Below are 15,939 nucleotides of genomic sequence, written 5' to 3'. Positions count from 1 at the left end.
AGTGGCAAGGACTTGCCAGGTTTCCACCACTCCAAGGACAGCTGGAGGCCAGAAATCTGCTGAGTCAGATGAGGAGCCTCTGGACTCAGTCATACCTCAGTTGCTGGAGCTGAAAAGGCAAGCTTGGGAACATCAGGATGGATGTCTGCTGCACTCCTCAGATTGCATGGCATAATGGAAGAGGTGATAACCTGAGTTGATAGTGCCAGCATGCCAATGCATCAAGGTTAAGACTGGTAAGATGGCAGCCACCATGGAGAGCTTGGTTCAGGACATTGGTCCTGCACTGCTACATGGGCTGAACTCCATCACTGATGCCATAGTTAGCCTCCAACAGTGTCAATAAGCGAGGGGTGCAGGGCAGCTCAATCTCACTCCAGCTTCCCCTTCTCAAAGGGACCCATGGAGAAGATGATTAGCAGGTGCACACCCCGGGGCCATCCACCCAGGTGACTCCGATCCATCCGAATCCTCTCTTCCTGTGACCCCAGCAGCTCTAGCTCCACAGGCCGAGGAGGGTGCCACTGCCACACAGGAGGACCCTGAAAACAGGCCGGGGTCCTCCAGGTCTTGGCCCTTCATGGGATGCCCGCCAAGGTCATCACAGACTGGGTGTAGCAGTCAGCAGGCTGCCTCCACCTCTGCTGTGGAAGTCAGGGGAGCACCAAGATGTAGCGGCAGGGTTAGGTAGGTTAAGAAGATGTAATTGCACATCCTGGGCACAGGTATTAATAGCTTGTACATAATGTTCACAATTATAAATAAACTCCAAAGAATGTCTCCTTGCCTATGGCTCCTTGTTCTGATGAGCAGTGTTCGTGTCACTCAAATGTGAAACCTTGGTTCCTGCACAAGATAAAGGTAGGTGTCTCAGTAAAGGGCCTCTTCCCTGTGCAGTGTGTAATTTTCAGATCAAAGTAATGGTCTGACATCATACTCACTGGACACATTAGTGATGCCTGCACCTCAATGATGCTTGTCATTGCTGCCAGAATGCTGTGGGCAGGCACCACAGAGTTTCGTCATTCTCTCTGTGTGCTCTCAGCACCTTAGAGGTGGGGCTGGCCCCCCATCTCTTCAGCATCTGTGACCGGTGATGCTGTGCTCCTGTAGGGCACAGGTGCTGAAGGCTGACTACAGATCAGGTGCATTTAAAGTTTCACAACTGCATCTCCATGATATGACCCTGACCACAGAGTGCAAGCAAGCTGCCCTCAGTCAGACAGGAGTCAGACATTCACAGAGGCTATGTGAATATTTATGGAATGTCCTCACTGCATCTCATTATCATCCTCCTAGTACCTAGAAACTATTTGGGCCTCTGCGACATTTCCATGACATGAGCCTGAGCACTGAGGGTATATGCGCTGCCATCAGTCATACTGGAGTCAAACGTTCACAGATGCAAGGTGAGGATGTCATCCCCCATGAAGCTTGTGGCTGTGAGGGCCTCCCGAGCGTGCCTGCCTCATCTGGCCAGTGCGATGGCCTCATTGCCGGCATCCTTGCCTTTGAGGGCCTCATCGCCGTCATCCCCTTCGATGTCCTCCTTATCAGAGGAGACGTGCAGCTCTCCTATAACCTCCTCAGCCAGATCCTCTCCCTGTTACAGTGCCAGGTTGTGGAGTGCGCAGCAAGTGCCGATGATGTGCGACACCCTTGGTGGACTGTATTGCAGTGCTTCACTGGACCAGAACCTCATTTTCAAAATGCCTATCATTTGCTCCACCAATATCCGAGTCATGGCATGAGCCTCGTTATGTTGTCGCTCTGCTGCAGTCTGAGGCCGCCACACAGGCATCTCCAACCAAGTCCTCTGTAGGTAGCCCTTGTCCCCAGGCAGCCAACCTGCAGCCTCTGTGCACCCTGGAAGATGTCAGGGATCTGAGATCTGCTAAGGATATAGGAGTCATGGACGCTCCCTGGGAATTGAGCGCAGACCTGTAGGATGCGTTTGTGGCGGTCGCCACCAGTTGAACATACAGCGAGTGGAAGCCCTTGCAATTGACGTAGTTGACTGCTTGTTGCCATGGAGACCTGAGCGCCATGTGAGTGCAGTCGATGGCACCGTGCACCTGTGGAAAACCTGAGATCTGCGCAAATCCCAGCGCTCTTGCATCCTGACTTTCCTGATCCTGGGCCTGTGTCTGTTCTGTGCCTGCTTGAAGATGGCGTCCATGACCTCCTGGGTACAGTTATGCGTGGAGGCTTGCGAGATACTGCACAGGTAACTTGTGAAGGCCTGGAAGGAGCCACTGTTGAAAAAATTGCGTGCCGTGGTCACTTTCAAGGCCATTGGCAATGGATGCCCTCCATGTCCTCATGGTGCCAATTCCTGCAGCAGGTGGCATATGTGACTGACCAGTTCCCTCGACATGCATAGTCTTCGGCGACACTGGTTCTCAGTCATCTGCAGGAATGACAAGCGCTGTCTATAGATCTCTACTGAGGCGCCTACGAGCGATGGCTCTCTATGGACCTTCGCTGCATGCATAGTAGGCCCTGCCGCCCCTTCATCATGAGGGATGTGCTCCTCCGATTGTTGAGCCAGGCACCGCCGCTGCACTATTCTTCTTCTCTGCTCCCTGTAAGTCATGAGGCATACCGCTAAATCACCAGGCTCCATGATCCTGATGCGCTCCTCCTGCAGGATCAAAGAGAGAAACACATGGGTTAGCATATGCGTCCTAAGAATCTCTCTTGGTTAAGTCTCAAGGCCCCTTCACGCATGCCGGAGAGTGCTGGCCACCACTTGGATGACCAATGTTAATGCATTCATTGGCTGCCCGAAACCCCACCTATTTCCTCCCCACTCCACTTGACCAGTTGGCTGCAGCTTCGGCCACTGGACTGCATTCTGTGCACTCAGCTCAGATGCAGGCATTCCCCTAACCTGCACTGCAAGGTTCACAGTTAGCTTGAACCATCATGGATACTGGTCCAAACCTTAAAAAAGACATTGCAAGAGGCTGTGAGCACCTCCACCAGTGACTGCACCGTGGCCACCTTTCGCAAGGGATTCTACAATTTGCCCAGTCATCCAATTGTTCTGCTGCCCTAAAACACACATCAATTTGCAGTCTGCACCCGAGGGTGAAAAATTCTGGAGCACTTGTTGGCTTTTGCATTGCTTCAATGGGCTGAAATGCTTCAGAGGCCCGGCTCCAAGCATGTCAATGGAGCTACAGCGGAACGGTCTCAGCTGTGGAAGAATGCTCACTTTTGACAAGCTTTTCCAAGTGTGTAGCTGCTTCCCTTACCCCGCCCCTGCCCCCAACTCCCTCCCTACCCCCCCGGCATGTGCTTGTGTACTTCCTTCAATCTGTGCTGCCTTGTCCCCAGCCTAACCTGCACTAGAGCCCTTGCCTGGGCACCACACTGAAAGCCAGCCGGGAAAAAACGACTTGCCTGTGACACTCCCACCCCGAATCTGCAGTGCCTTTTCCTTGATGGCGATGCTCGGAAGTGCTGCATGGATGATTCAGTGTGGGGGATTGATTCCGATGAGCAGGGCTTATAATTAGATGCAAATGTATTAAAATGACGTTCCTGACACTTGGTGGCGGGAAACGTGGCCAGCCATTGAAGGGTGGAGCGGACGATTGCAAACTAGTTTCATGACGTTGTAAAACCAGTTTTTGGCCCTCTCACCATATTGTTCCCCCCTCCCCACCTGCCATGACACCCAGTGCCAACGGGGCCAGAAAATTCCGGCCTAGGATAAACAGGGCATTTTCAAGTTGGCAGGCTGTAACTAATGGAGTGTCACGAGGATCAGTGCTGGGGCTCCCACTAGTTATAATTCATATTAATGACTTAAACAAAAAGACAGAGAGCAATGCATCAAAGCTTGCTTACAATGCAAAGCAAGGTGTGAACGCAAGCTGAGGAGGAGGACACAAAGAGGCTGTGAAGAGATATAGACTGGTTAAGTGAGTGGGAAAAAAGGTGCCAAATGGAGTATGATGTGGAGAAGTGTGAGATTATTCACTTTGGTAGTAAGGAAGAGCAAAGTATTTTCAAAAGGCATGAAACTTGTAAATATTGATGCTCAGAAGAACTTGTGTGTACTCATACAAGGAACACAAAAAGTTAGCATGCAGGTGCAGCAAAAAATCAGGAAAGCAAATGGCTTTTAAGGCTTATTGCAAGGGGATTGGAGTACAAGAATAAAAAAGTCCTGCTACAATTGGAGCAATGTGTGCAGTTTTGGTCTCTATATTTAAGGAAGGCTATGTTTGCATTGGAGGCAGTGCAGTGAAGGTTCACTAGATTGGTTTCTGGGATGAAAGACTGAGTAAAATGGGGCCCTATTCTCTGGCATCCAGAAGAATGGGGGGGGATCTCATTGAAATGTAAATCATTCTGAAGAAGAATCATACGGACTTGAAAAGTTAATTCTGTCTTTCTCTCCACAGATGCTGTTAGACCTGCTGTGTTTTTTCCAGCATTTTTTGTTTTTGTTTCAGATTTCCAGCATCCGCAGTCTTTTGCCTTTATCATTCTGAAGGGGCTTGACAGGGTAGACACTTGGCGGCTGTTTCCCCTGGCTGGGAAATCTAGAACACACGGGCACAGTTTGAGGATAAACGGCTGATGAGAAGTTACCTCACTCAAAGGCTTGTGAATCTTTGGAATTCTCTACCCCAAAGGGTTGTGGATGCTCCATCATTAATTATATTTAAGGCTAAGATGGAAGGAATTTTGATCCCTCAGGGAAACAGGAGATATGGGAAGCAGGGAGGAAAGTGGCGTTGAGGCCAAAGATCAGCCATGGTCATATTGAACAGAGGAGAAGACTCGATGGGCCATGTGGTCTACTCCTGCTCTTAAGTTCTTATGTCATTCTAGTTAAAGGAGAAAACAAATTTGGGAAGAAAGTCATCTGTAGTTGCTTTTGGGAACATTAGGGAGAATTTTCTGTATATCGGGTGGGCTGGTCGGGAGTGGGCGTGGCAGGTGCGGAGCCGATTGCCGCCTGCGATCGGCTGCATGCCGCCATTTTACGTGGGTGGGCCAATTAAGGCCGGCCCAGCATGACGCTCAACGCTACCTGGGCGGGCGCGGGAAGGAGGGAGAATTGGGGCCTGTGCTCTTTTGCACATGCGCGCGAAAGAGTGCAGAAATCTCCCTGAGGCAGCTCCGTGCCTCAGGGAGATTAAGTACATAATAAAAGTTCAGAAATAGTAAAGTTGAAAATTATTTAAATGTGTCTCCTCATGTGACAGTGTCGCATGAGCTGGGACATGTTTATGAATTGTGCAAAAAATGTTTATTTATTTAATAAAACCTTCAGGAAACCTCATCCCACTCGTGGATGAGGTTTCCTGAAAAACTTGAAGACCACTTGGGCTCTTCGCCTGCCCGCCAACCTTAAGGTTGGACGGGCTGCGTTGGTAAGTACTTTAATTGGGTTTTTAATGGCCTTAATAGGCCCTTGACAGTTTGGTGGGCGCGCAGCCGTCTCCGGCGTGGCCCACTGAACGTAATATCTAAATGACACACGCTGATGTCAGGACACATGCCCGATGTTACCATGCGTCATTTTACGTGTCAGCGTGCCAGGCCTACCCCCGCTCACCGACTTCAAAATTCTGGTCATTGAATGGCTAATTATAGATTTGAATTAACATAAGCTTTGAAGAAGTTTCTTGCCCACTTTAGGAATGCTAGGAACATAGGAACCTAGGAATAGGAGTAGGCCATTCAGTCTGTTGAGCCTGCTCCACCATTCAATTAGATCATGGCTGATCATCTACCTCAATGCCACTTTCCTGTACTATCTCCATATCCCGTGATGTCATTAGTCTCCAGAAATCTATCAATTTCTGTCTTGAACATGCTCAATGATTGAGCTTTCACAGCCCGCTGGAGTTGAGAATTCTAAAGGTTTACCATCCTCTGAATAAAGAAATCCCTCATTTCAGTCTTAAATGGTCTACTTCTTGTTCTGAGACAAGGTACCCTGCTGTAGACTCACCAGCCAGGGGAAACATCTGATCTACATCCACCCTGTCAAACCCTATAAGAATTTTGTAAGTTTCAATGAGATCACCTCTCATTCTTCGAAACTCTGGGAAATACAGGCCCAGTTTCCTCAATCTTTCCTCGTAAGGCAATCCTGCCAACCAAGGGATTAGTTTGGTGAACCTCCGTTTCATTCCTTCCATGGCAAGTATATTCTTCCTTAGATAAGGAGACCAAAACTGTACACGATATTCCAGGTATGGTCTCACCAAGGCTCTATACAATTGCAGCATGACATTTTTACTCCTGTACTCAAATCCACTTGTGATGCATGCCAGCATACCATTTGCCTTCCTAATTGAATGCTGCATCTGCATGCTAGCTTTTAGTGACTCATGAACAAGGATACCCAGGTCCCTTTGGACACCAACACTTCCCAACCTCTCACCATTCTGTCTTTCTGTTTTTTTCTACCAAAGTGGATAACTTCACACTTATTCACATTATATTCCATCTGCCATGTTCTTGCCCATTCACTTAGCCTGTCCAAGTCCTCTTGAAACCTCCTTGCATCTTCCTCACAACTTACATTCTCATCTAGTTTTGTGTTATCCGTAAATTTGGAAATATTACAACTGGTCCCCATGTCCAAATCATTTATCTAGATTGTGAGCAACTGTGGCCCTAGCACTGATCCTTGTGGTACCCCACTAGTAACAACTGGCCATCTTGAGAATGACCCATTTATTTCTACTCTCTGTTTTCTGCCTGTCTGACTGCTGTGTTCCATGAGAGGAAAAATATATTTTTAAATTACGAAATAACATTATGTCTCGCTTCAAGTTTTCCCACCATTGAATAATAATATTTTGTAACATAATCAAGGAGTTCTGGTACAAAATGAACTGCTGGGCTTAAGTTTCAGAAAATTATAGCTGCATAAGGATCATGAGATTAAGTTAAATTCTTCAAATATGGTTCTGATTATCTTCTATATGGCTGTTTGTTTTTCTTATATAAGTTATGCTGCATTTTGTATATCACAGTAGAGAACTATTTTGCCATGTTGTATGCACATTACGTAGAGTTACATTATTTAGTATTTACAAAACCAAAACAGGCCATTCAACCCAACAGGTCTATGTTGGTATTTATGCTCTGCTCAAGCTTCCTCCCATCTTTCTTCAATCTCACCCTACAACTATTTCACTGTTCAGGTTCATAATTTCAGTAACCAAATTTTGCCATTTTTATTAAAGTAATGAAACAGGAAATAGGGAGAAACTATATGAACAGTGTGATAAAAGTAAAAATATTTGTTGGCATGTCTTACGTATTACATGATTTCAAAAAAATGTAAGGATTACTTGTCATATAAAAAATGGTAAATAACTTACCTTGACCATGTTTGTTCAGTCTTTGATCTTTTATCATTTATACAACAAGCTCCATGCCTGAGCATATTTGTGGTTGGGTCGCATCTAACTTTCTTGGTCACAACTCCATGATCCTTTTCTGGAGTTTCCTTACTAATATTGGATAAGTCTTTATTTTTTTCTGAAAAGAGTATTGAAATCAACGGCCATTAATAATAGTTCTAAACTGTAGAAATTCATTACAAATAAATTCCTCAAGCATTATTGTACTCAGCTGTAGTGAAGAAAATTCAAATTTTACACTGTAATAATTCCACATTAAGCTTCAAATGTCTGAAGTTTATCGCCTGTAATAACTAAGCATTTTTACTATCTATGTATTTATATATAGATTAATATATATTGGAAGTGATTAAAAGGCAGTAATCAAAACAAAGGTTTTTGATGTTATCATAAAGAATCAGCATGAACATGGTTTAGCTGTAGGTTTCTGAACCCCAAATAAATTTAGAAACAAAATTTTTCTAGGCTATCTGTACTTTAACGTGCCCATTTCATAGGCGTTATTGTTCAGCTTCAAATGCATTTTTGAACAGATGCCAATAATATATTTACTCCTCTTTTTTGATATGTAATGACATTAATTGAAGAACTGACATTTTATCAATAGCTGCAAATTTAATAAATCTGTTAGCTATTGAAAATAAAATGGTTAAATTTTTGAAGGCTTAGATTTTTATTCTGAATATAGAAAACCATAATCCAGTCATTAGCACATATTTAACCAAAAGGTCTGCATGGCATGAAGTGTATAGTATAGTCAGTATCAGGAAGTTTCATATTGCAATAAAACAATTCCATAAATACCTGTAACAACTATTGAAGCCGAACAGCACATTTCTCCTCTTACATTTCTTGCACTGCAACTATATATTCCAGTGTCAGCTGAGCCTATATTTCTTTTCATGAATACATAATTTTCACCAAAGTGCTCTCTCTAAATAAAAAATACACTTTATTACGCATATTAAACATGTTAATAAAGCATATAACACATTAGATCTTAATTGCCTGAAGTAAAAGAAATAAAATCAAAATGAGGTGGCTTACTTTGGATTTCTTGGGTGAAATTATCACATGATCTTTTAACCATGTAACCCTTGGTTCTGGTTGTCCTGATATAATGTAATGGAGTAGCAGATCTTCCCCTGTCATTAAAACTGAATCACCAAATTTCTTTTCAAAAACTGGGGGTTTGTCTTGTACTAGAAATAAAAATATATCAACAGGTGAGTATTTCAGATAATTCATTTATTTTCAGCTACGTTAAGATATGTTCTATGAAGACAACTTAAAAGCACAGCATTTCTTGATCAGGATTCTCTGCCTTCATCATTGATGTATTGTGGCTGCAGTATGCATGAGCTACAGAGGATGCACTCACATATTATTTCAAAAGCATTTCCCTACAACAATGACTACACTTAAAAAGTACAGTGGTTGCAAAGCACTTGGAATGTCTTGAGGTTGTGAATATGTATAAGTCTTTTTCCACTCCTGGAAGCTCTACCATCGAGAATTACAACAGCAGCAATGTCATGGCAATACTATCACTTCCAAGGCGCATACCATCTTGGGTTGGACATGCATTGTTGTTCTTCTATTGCCACTAGGTCAACATTCAGTATTTCCTTACTGAACACTGACTTGGATTACCATCACCGCAATGAGTGCAGCAGTTCAAGGAGATAAGGCCCAGCATCACCTTTTCAGAGCAAATAGGAATAAACAATAAACGCAGCCTTGCCAGTGTCACCCACATCCCAAGAACAAATAATAACACTGATAACTTAGAGAACTATCACAAAAAAATGTAAATTTTTCCATGTTGAGAGCTGTGTTAAAAATACATGTATGCCAGATACTGTAAAAAATGATTTTGATATAAATAGTACATTACAAAACAATATAAGTACATTATGAAAATATTATAAAGGGAGCATGTAGGAAAGCCTCTACTACCTTTAAATAATTCATTCATTCATTAAGTGTTGCAAGGTTGGGCTGTGAACACATACACATTTGGTGAGTTTGTGTGTTCATGAAGTTACATGCCAGTGAAACAATTAGAGGTCTTCTTCACTTTGGTAGCAATTGCCAGCCTTGGGTACTCCTGGGTGAAGTATAATACATACTAAGTTGGGTAAAATTCCCTCTATTTTACATTTATAAGGTGATTAGACACCTACTAAAGCCTAAATTGAGATTGCCAAACCTTCATTTATGTTTGTACTTTGTCCAGCAAAGGGCGCACAAGTTTCAGAGATCAGTGGGACTCCGCTTCCCTGACATTTCACTGATATTCTCAGGTGGCCATGATGCGGTGCATACTCTTTCTAATTTCCCTTGATGACTTTGCAGCCTTTGATACATTTGACCATGCATTCTCCTCTAGTTATTGCCCTCAAACTTTGGCCTCAATGGACAGTAGTCTCATTGCCACTTAGAGAGGGATATTGATGCCTGTATCCACTCTGCTGAGTACAGGCTCAGAGTTGCAATTGGTTGAAATCTTGAGATCATCACATATGAATAGTTTAATTCAAGTGTTGGAAACCCTGTGCAATGTGGCATTCATGCTGATCCTCAAGGAATCTGTTGAAGCAGGGATAGCTGGCACTCCAGAAATCATCAATATCCTTATAAAACTGTATCTGATAGCTTGATGCTGAAGAAATGTTCCTGGCTGGCACTGTGTCTGGGGTGTTCTGCAAGTCATGGGTAATGACTATAAAGCATTGCAAGTATGGGTAATAGACTCCCACTTGTCCATCATCTCAGCCATATTCATGGAACCCATCTCCATTGCCTGCACATGAAATTGATGCTCCCTAGTAAATCTGGAGTCCTTAATCTGGTTCCTAGCCTTCTCAGCCATGAGCAGTCATTTATCCACTCTCTGTGGAGGAACTCCTATACTTTCAGGTCTTGAGTTTTACTTCTGCTTAATTCTTCAGTGAGCAACAGCCCTTCTGACTCATAAATATATCTGTGATGATACTTGTGCAAATAAGATGCTTTGACTGAGTTTATGTTAGCATGACCAATATTGTGGATATGTCCCGAGCTGATCATTTGTATGGCTACAAGGCACCTTCTAGGATGTGAAACACAAAAAGGCATTTTGGCTATGCATACAGGACCATTTTCCCTTGGAGAAATAGCTGTTGAGTGTAAGGGTAGTGCAGTACTTTGAGAAAACACGGGATTACTTGGATTATTTATGCTGATCTCAGTCCAACATTTACCAAACTTTTATTTCCACTTTGCCTCCAACTTCACCACCTTCTGCAGCCTCTCCTGTCTATCTATGATTTCTAAGGTCTCTTCTTGCTATGGACTCAGAATTGTAAGCATTGATGTTCCTTGCCATGTTGTTTATCTAATATAATGTTTATGAGTGAGTTTTTCCTTTGGCGAGACAAAAGAGAATGTTTAAGACATGTAAGTAGCATGAACATTTGCCATGTAAGTGATTGCATTCCATAATGACGAGAACATCTAATATATTGTCCCTTTAAATGCATTATCTTCAAAGACTAAAATAAAAGCAAAATACTGTTGCTGCTGGAAATCTGAAATAAAAACAAAAAATGCTGGAAAATCTCAGCAGGTCGGGCAGCACCTATGGAGAGAGAAACACAGTTAACGTTTCAAGTCCATAGACTCTTCTTCAGAGCTTTGAAGAAGTCATGTGGGCTTGAAACTTTAACTCTGTTTCTCTCTCTACAGATGAGACCTCCTGAGGTTTACCAGTATTTTTTGTTTTTATATCTTTAAAGACTGGTTGTTCTGTTATCATTGTTGCGGGTCTTAGATGAGGGTATCCTTGGTCTGAATTGAATAAGACTGCTGGAAGCTAGGCTGTTGGTAAACTTTACCTTTTATTGAACAGTCTACTAACTATACACAGTGCAAGGCTTATCACGAGGCTTCACATAGAACTATCTCTCAACATTCTCTGTTGTCATGTGATCTTAATTCACTGATTATGCAGACTATTGATTTACGTATTTATCATTAACCCTTTACACTACATCTCCCCCTCAAATCTCTCACTCTATTAAATACATTATTTATAACATCCTACATCTCCCCTCAAGTCTCTGCCTTCATCTCTGGTTCAAAGAGTTAAGCGTTGTGGTGGTTTCACCAATCTCCCCGACTTTGTTCTCAGCTCTCTTGAAAGTTTCATAGGATCCAAGTTCTGTGTTCTCTCTCGAACTTGGTAGAGTAGTATATGAATATTCAGAGACTACTGGCTCTCTGTTCAGGTTGTCTTCCTGATTGTCTGGATAGTTGTTCCATTCCATTGATGGTCTTCTAGTAAGTGCACTTCTGTTTCATCTCACTATTCTATTTTCAGTCTCTACAAGATAAGATAGTGGATGAAGTGCCTTTTCCAAAATTTGGCCTGCACAATTCTGGTCATGAATCCAGAGTGATTCTCCTGGTTGGAGTTCTGATAAATCCTGCACTCTTAAGTTGTTGATTGCAGTTTCTGCTTTGACTTGCACGATACCCGTCCTCCTTCTCCATCACTCTCTCTATAACTGCTGCTTTGAGAAATGGCATAAGAGTGTGTGGAAGAACAGGAAGTCGAGTGTGAAGTTGTCTTCACATCTGACGGAGTCAAACCATTCTGAAATGGTGTGGAATGGTAGTGCCAAGTTGATATTGTCATTTTTCTTCAACAAAGCCTTCACCATTGTTAATCCTCTTTCAGCCTCTTCATTAGCTTGTGGACTAGTTATGTGGACAAATCCATAGGCTGGAATTTTCCATGCCCATTGGTGTTGGGTGTCATGGCAGGCGTGAGCGGACAATATAGCAGGAAAGCCAAAAATTGGTTTCACATCATCGTGAAACCAGTTTACAATCATTCATTCCGCCAATCAACAGTGGGCTGTGTTTCCCACTGCCGCATGTTGGGAACATTGTTTTAATACATCTGCTGGAAGGAGCTGAGGGACTGGCTGGCTGAGGGTGTTGGTCACTTGGTAGAGCTCCCTGTGAACCAACATAAAGATAATTAGTGCATGGCATCACAGTCAAAAGCAGAACACTCACATTTGCGTTGAGAGAGGGATGATGTGGTGCAGAATTCTCATGTGGGTGTTCACCGGTGACCTCACTGTCACCATAGGCACAGTCTATATGCTCACCAGTCAGTGCAGTGGCACGCTCCTCAAAGTGAGTGAGGGATGTAATGTGGGCAACTCCACCTTGGTCCCTGCTGTTGTCAGCCAGCTTTCCTGCATGAAAACAGATGGAGAGAGTGTGAGCAGGGCACATGGCAATGCATGAAATGTTTGTGTGGTGAGTGGAGCTATGGATGGGATGAGGATATGAGCTCAAGAGGGTATGAGTCTGATGGAGTTGTGAGGATGTGTATAAGAGTTAGTGGTGCTTTCCCTTGGGGTGTGAGATCTCTGCGGATGTGTGATGGGTTTGAGAGTGTGTGAATTGAGAGTGATGAGAAGAGTGACTTACTCTGACGGAACAGTAGAACCATTCATCCTTTTTCGGCACTGGGTGGCTGTCCTCTTCTGCAGGGTGATGGCGTTGGCCCCCGCCGCCACCATCTCCCTTGCTGAATTGGTGACCTTGCTTGCTGGCCTTTGCCCAGAGCAGGGGTAGAGGACTTCACAGCGGACTTTCAGTATCCAGTAGGCACTCGAGGGAGGCATCACTAAATCTGGGGCAGCATGTTTACTCCCTTTGGCAGCCACAACTTTGCAGCAGCTTCCTAACCCTTGAAGAGTGCTAGCTCTGTGCAGGAGCGGCCTTTAAATATGATGCCCAATTTACTGAAGGTCTGGTGTGACGGTGGGGCAGGCAAATGAGAGGACACCTCGCCAATGACCCTGCATGTTTCCCGGGAATGCATAATCAATGAGGCGGGATTGGGATGATACTGCGTGAAAAAACGTCATTGTGACCGGCGGGTAAAACGTTTTTCCCACCCGCTACCAGACTTATGTTTTAAGCAGTTTACAGAAGACTATGGGTAGAATCGTCCCAGGCTTGCACTAATTTGCAAACTGTAGGCCATTGTCTTAAATGACTAGATCTGGAATGCCTTCTGTGGCAAAAATTTCTTTTAGTGACTTAATGACTGCTTCGGAGGTTGGACCATGAAGACGTTTAACCTCAATCCATCTGGAGTAATAATCAACAACTATGAAATATGTCCATCCCTTGAGCTTGAAAAGATCCATTCTGAGTTGTTCCCATGGTGTGGACAGAAATGAGGATACCATTAACAGTTCCCTTTGCTCATGGCAATGGATTACACAGGTGATGCAGCTCAGAATCATTTTCTCTATTGATTTCGAGATCACTGGCCACCAAACAGAATTGTGTGCACTAGCACGCAACTTTGTAATGCTTAGGTATCCCTGATATATTGTCTGAAGGATCTCGAGTCTGCTCATAACTAGAATCCTCAATCTCTCATTATAAATCGACAGGTCATCCACAACACTGGGATGTCTTCATTGTTTAAAGTATTGCTTTAGGATGAGATTATTAGGGATTATTGTGACCATCTACTTTTTCAGCATTCCCTAATTTTAGCACATTCTTCATCTGCTTTTTGTGCCTTTCAAATTTCATTTAGCTTCTGTGTTGTTGCTGGTTGGAACTTGTGTGGTCAATGATGTACAGGACTCTACATCTTCGATATAACTTGTGTCCTCTTGTTCAGGTTTTTCAATAGGAATGCATTAAAAACATCTGCTGTTGTTTGCCTTGCTCCAGTTTGTCTTTTTTCTTTCTTGCTTGATACAAGCTGCTCCTCCAGGTAATGAATTTGTGGATCCTTCACCTACTGTTCATGAGAAATTTTCTGCCTGGTTTTCTCAAGATTTTCACATGATTCTATTAGGTTCTGGTCTTCAGAGCACTTGTTTCAGTCTTCTCAAGATCTCTGAATAATTTTGGAAATTCCGTGGTGAACTCTTAGTTTTTCTTGGCTTCCCAATTCATCCGCTTTATCAATGAGTTATAGATCTGTGTGACCTTTCCGGCTTAACAGCGAACACTCTTGGTTTTGGATCACATACAAAGTTTCTGTGATTTCTCTTCCTTTGCACTGAGTTTAGCAATCAATTGCCCCTTGACCTTAAGTTAAATGCCTCCTGGACCATGGCGTCATAAGGTCAATGATGAGAGGTTCTTGCTTTAGCCATTGTTGTGTGTCTGAAAGGTCTGAAACTCCCGCTCCAGTGTCTAATTTGAAGTTTATATCCATTGACCATAATGTCTGTGCTCTGAAAGTTCCCATTAGATTCTATAATTTCTCCCAAGAATGGCACTTCATTGTCTCTTTCATTTTCAATTTCCTGAATGCTAAACATTTTAATTAGTTTCCCCTTGACTTTCTGTATTAGAAGCTTTTTGCTGGGGCATTCAGAATTAAAATGTTCTCTCCTTGTACAGGAATGGCACTCTGCCTTTGTGATAGGGTATTCATGTGTCGGTGCAGCCTTTTCCAGCCACAGTGAGAACACTGAGTAATGGCGGCCACCACGGCCTCTTTGCTCTTTCCCTGTTTTTGGGCAGGTGCTACTTCTGTGTCCTACAAACTGCACTGTGTCAGTCATTTTTCTCCAAACAATTTCCTTGTCACCTCAAATAAATACACAATTTTGCTTTCTCATTTCTGCCTAGCTTGTTAACTGCACAGCCTTTGATAGTGTCAAATCCTCCCTCGACTGCAGAAAATCTGATAAAGTCTCTTCTAATACTCCTACAACAATGCAATCCCAAATTAATTAGCTTTTCAGGGTTCCATATTCACAATTCTCAGCTAGTCAATATAGATCGTTATTGAAGGAATCTACGCTCTCTTCCGGTCTTTGGGTATGTCTATTGAATTTCACCCTTTCCTTAATGGTGTTCCTTCTAAGGCTGAAAAATGTGCCAATGGCTTTTATAACCTCTTCATATATTGCCGTCTCTTCATTTATGCCCTATCTGAGCATTACATTGTCTGCGCTACTGCTTATAGCATAGAGAAGGGTACTGACCTGCTCTTTGCTAATCTTCTCTGCTAGTCCTGAAGCTGTTCTGTACCTTGTAAACCTAGGACGCCAGTTCTGGCACTTCATGGCTTGATCCGGGCCATCCACATGGACGAATGACTCTTGTAAAGGTAAGATTTTCTCCATGGCTTTTCTTTGTTCTAGCCTTTCTTCGAGTTCTGTTGGCATTTTCCACACGCTATCCTTGTCCCATAGTCATTTCTCGGTGCTTCTTCCAGTCGCTGGACTCTTTATTTGGTGCTTTTTCCATTGTGCTTTCTGCTGTCACCAGCTGTTATCACTGTTGTTGGTTTTAGATAATGTTACTCTTAGCCTGGATTGATTGAGACTGCAGGAGGCTAGACTGTTGGTGAACTTTACTTTTTATTGAACATTCTACTAACTTTATACAGTACAAGGCTAAGCACGAGGCTTCACATAGAACTCTCTCTCAGCATGCTCTGTTGTCATGTGATCTTACATCACAGATGATGTAGACTGTCTAGTTA

The 15,939-nt window shown here is 43.3% G+C and overlaps 1 protein-coding gene across 49 annotated transcripts in view; it reads right to left on the bottom strand.

Annotated features, from left to right (window-relative positions):
• The window catches only part of ttn.2 (titin, tandem duplicate 2), a 694,778-nt gene that overhangs the window by 399,190 nt on the left and 279,649 nt on the right, over nucleotides 1–15,939 (bottom strand). For 41 of the 49 annotated variants that reach the window (XM_078551964.1, XM_078551975.1, XM_078551976.1 and 38 more), the window contains exon 1: nucleotides 7,365–7,480. In XM_078551964.1, the coding sequence (XP_078408090.1) occupies nucleotides 7,365–7,429 (65 nt within the window). In that variant the 5' untranslated portion in view covers nucleotides 7,430–7,480. Of the gene's footprint in view, nucleotides 1–7,364; nucleotides 7,525–8,210; nucleotides 8,341–8,453; nucleotides 8,609–15,939 lie in introns of those variants that run through there. The other 8 variants (XM_078552006.1, XM_078552007.1, XM_078552008.1 and 5 more) reach the window with 3 other exon arrangements.

Source organism: Cetorhinus maximus, chromosome 11 (genome assembly GCF_964194155.1).
Source record: "Cetorhinus maximus chromosome 11, sCetMax3.hap1.1, whole genome shotgun sequence".
NCBI classification, from domain to species: domain Eukaryota; kingdom Metazoa; phylum Chordata; class Chondrichthyes; order Lamniformes; family Cetorhinidae; genus Cetorhinus; species Cetorhinus maximus.
Note: the sequence above shows the minus strand (reverse complement) of the source record. Positions and strands in the feature narration are given on the sequence as shown.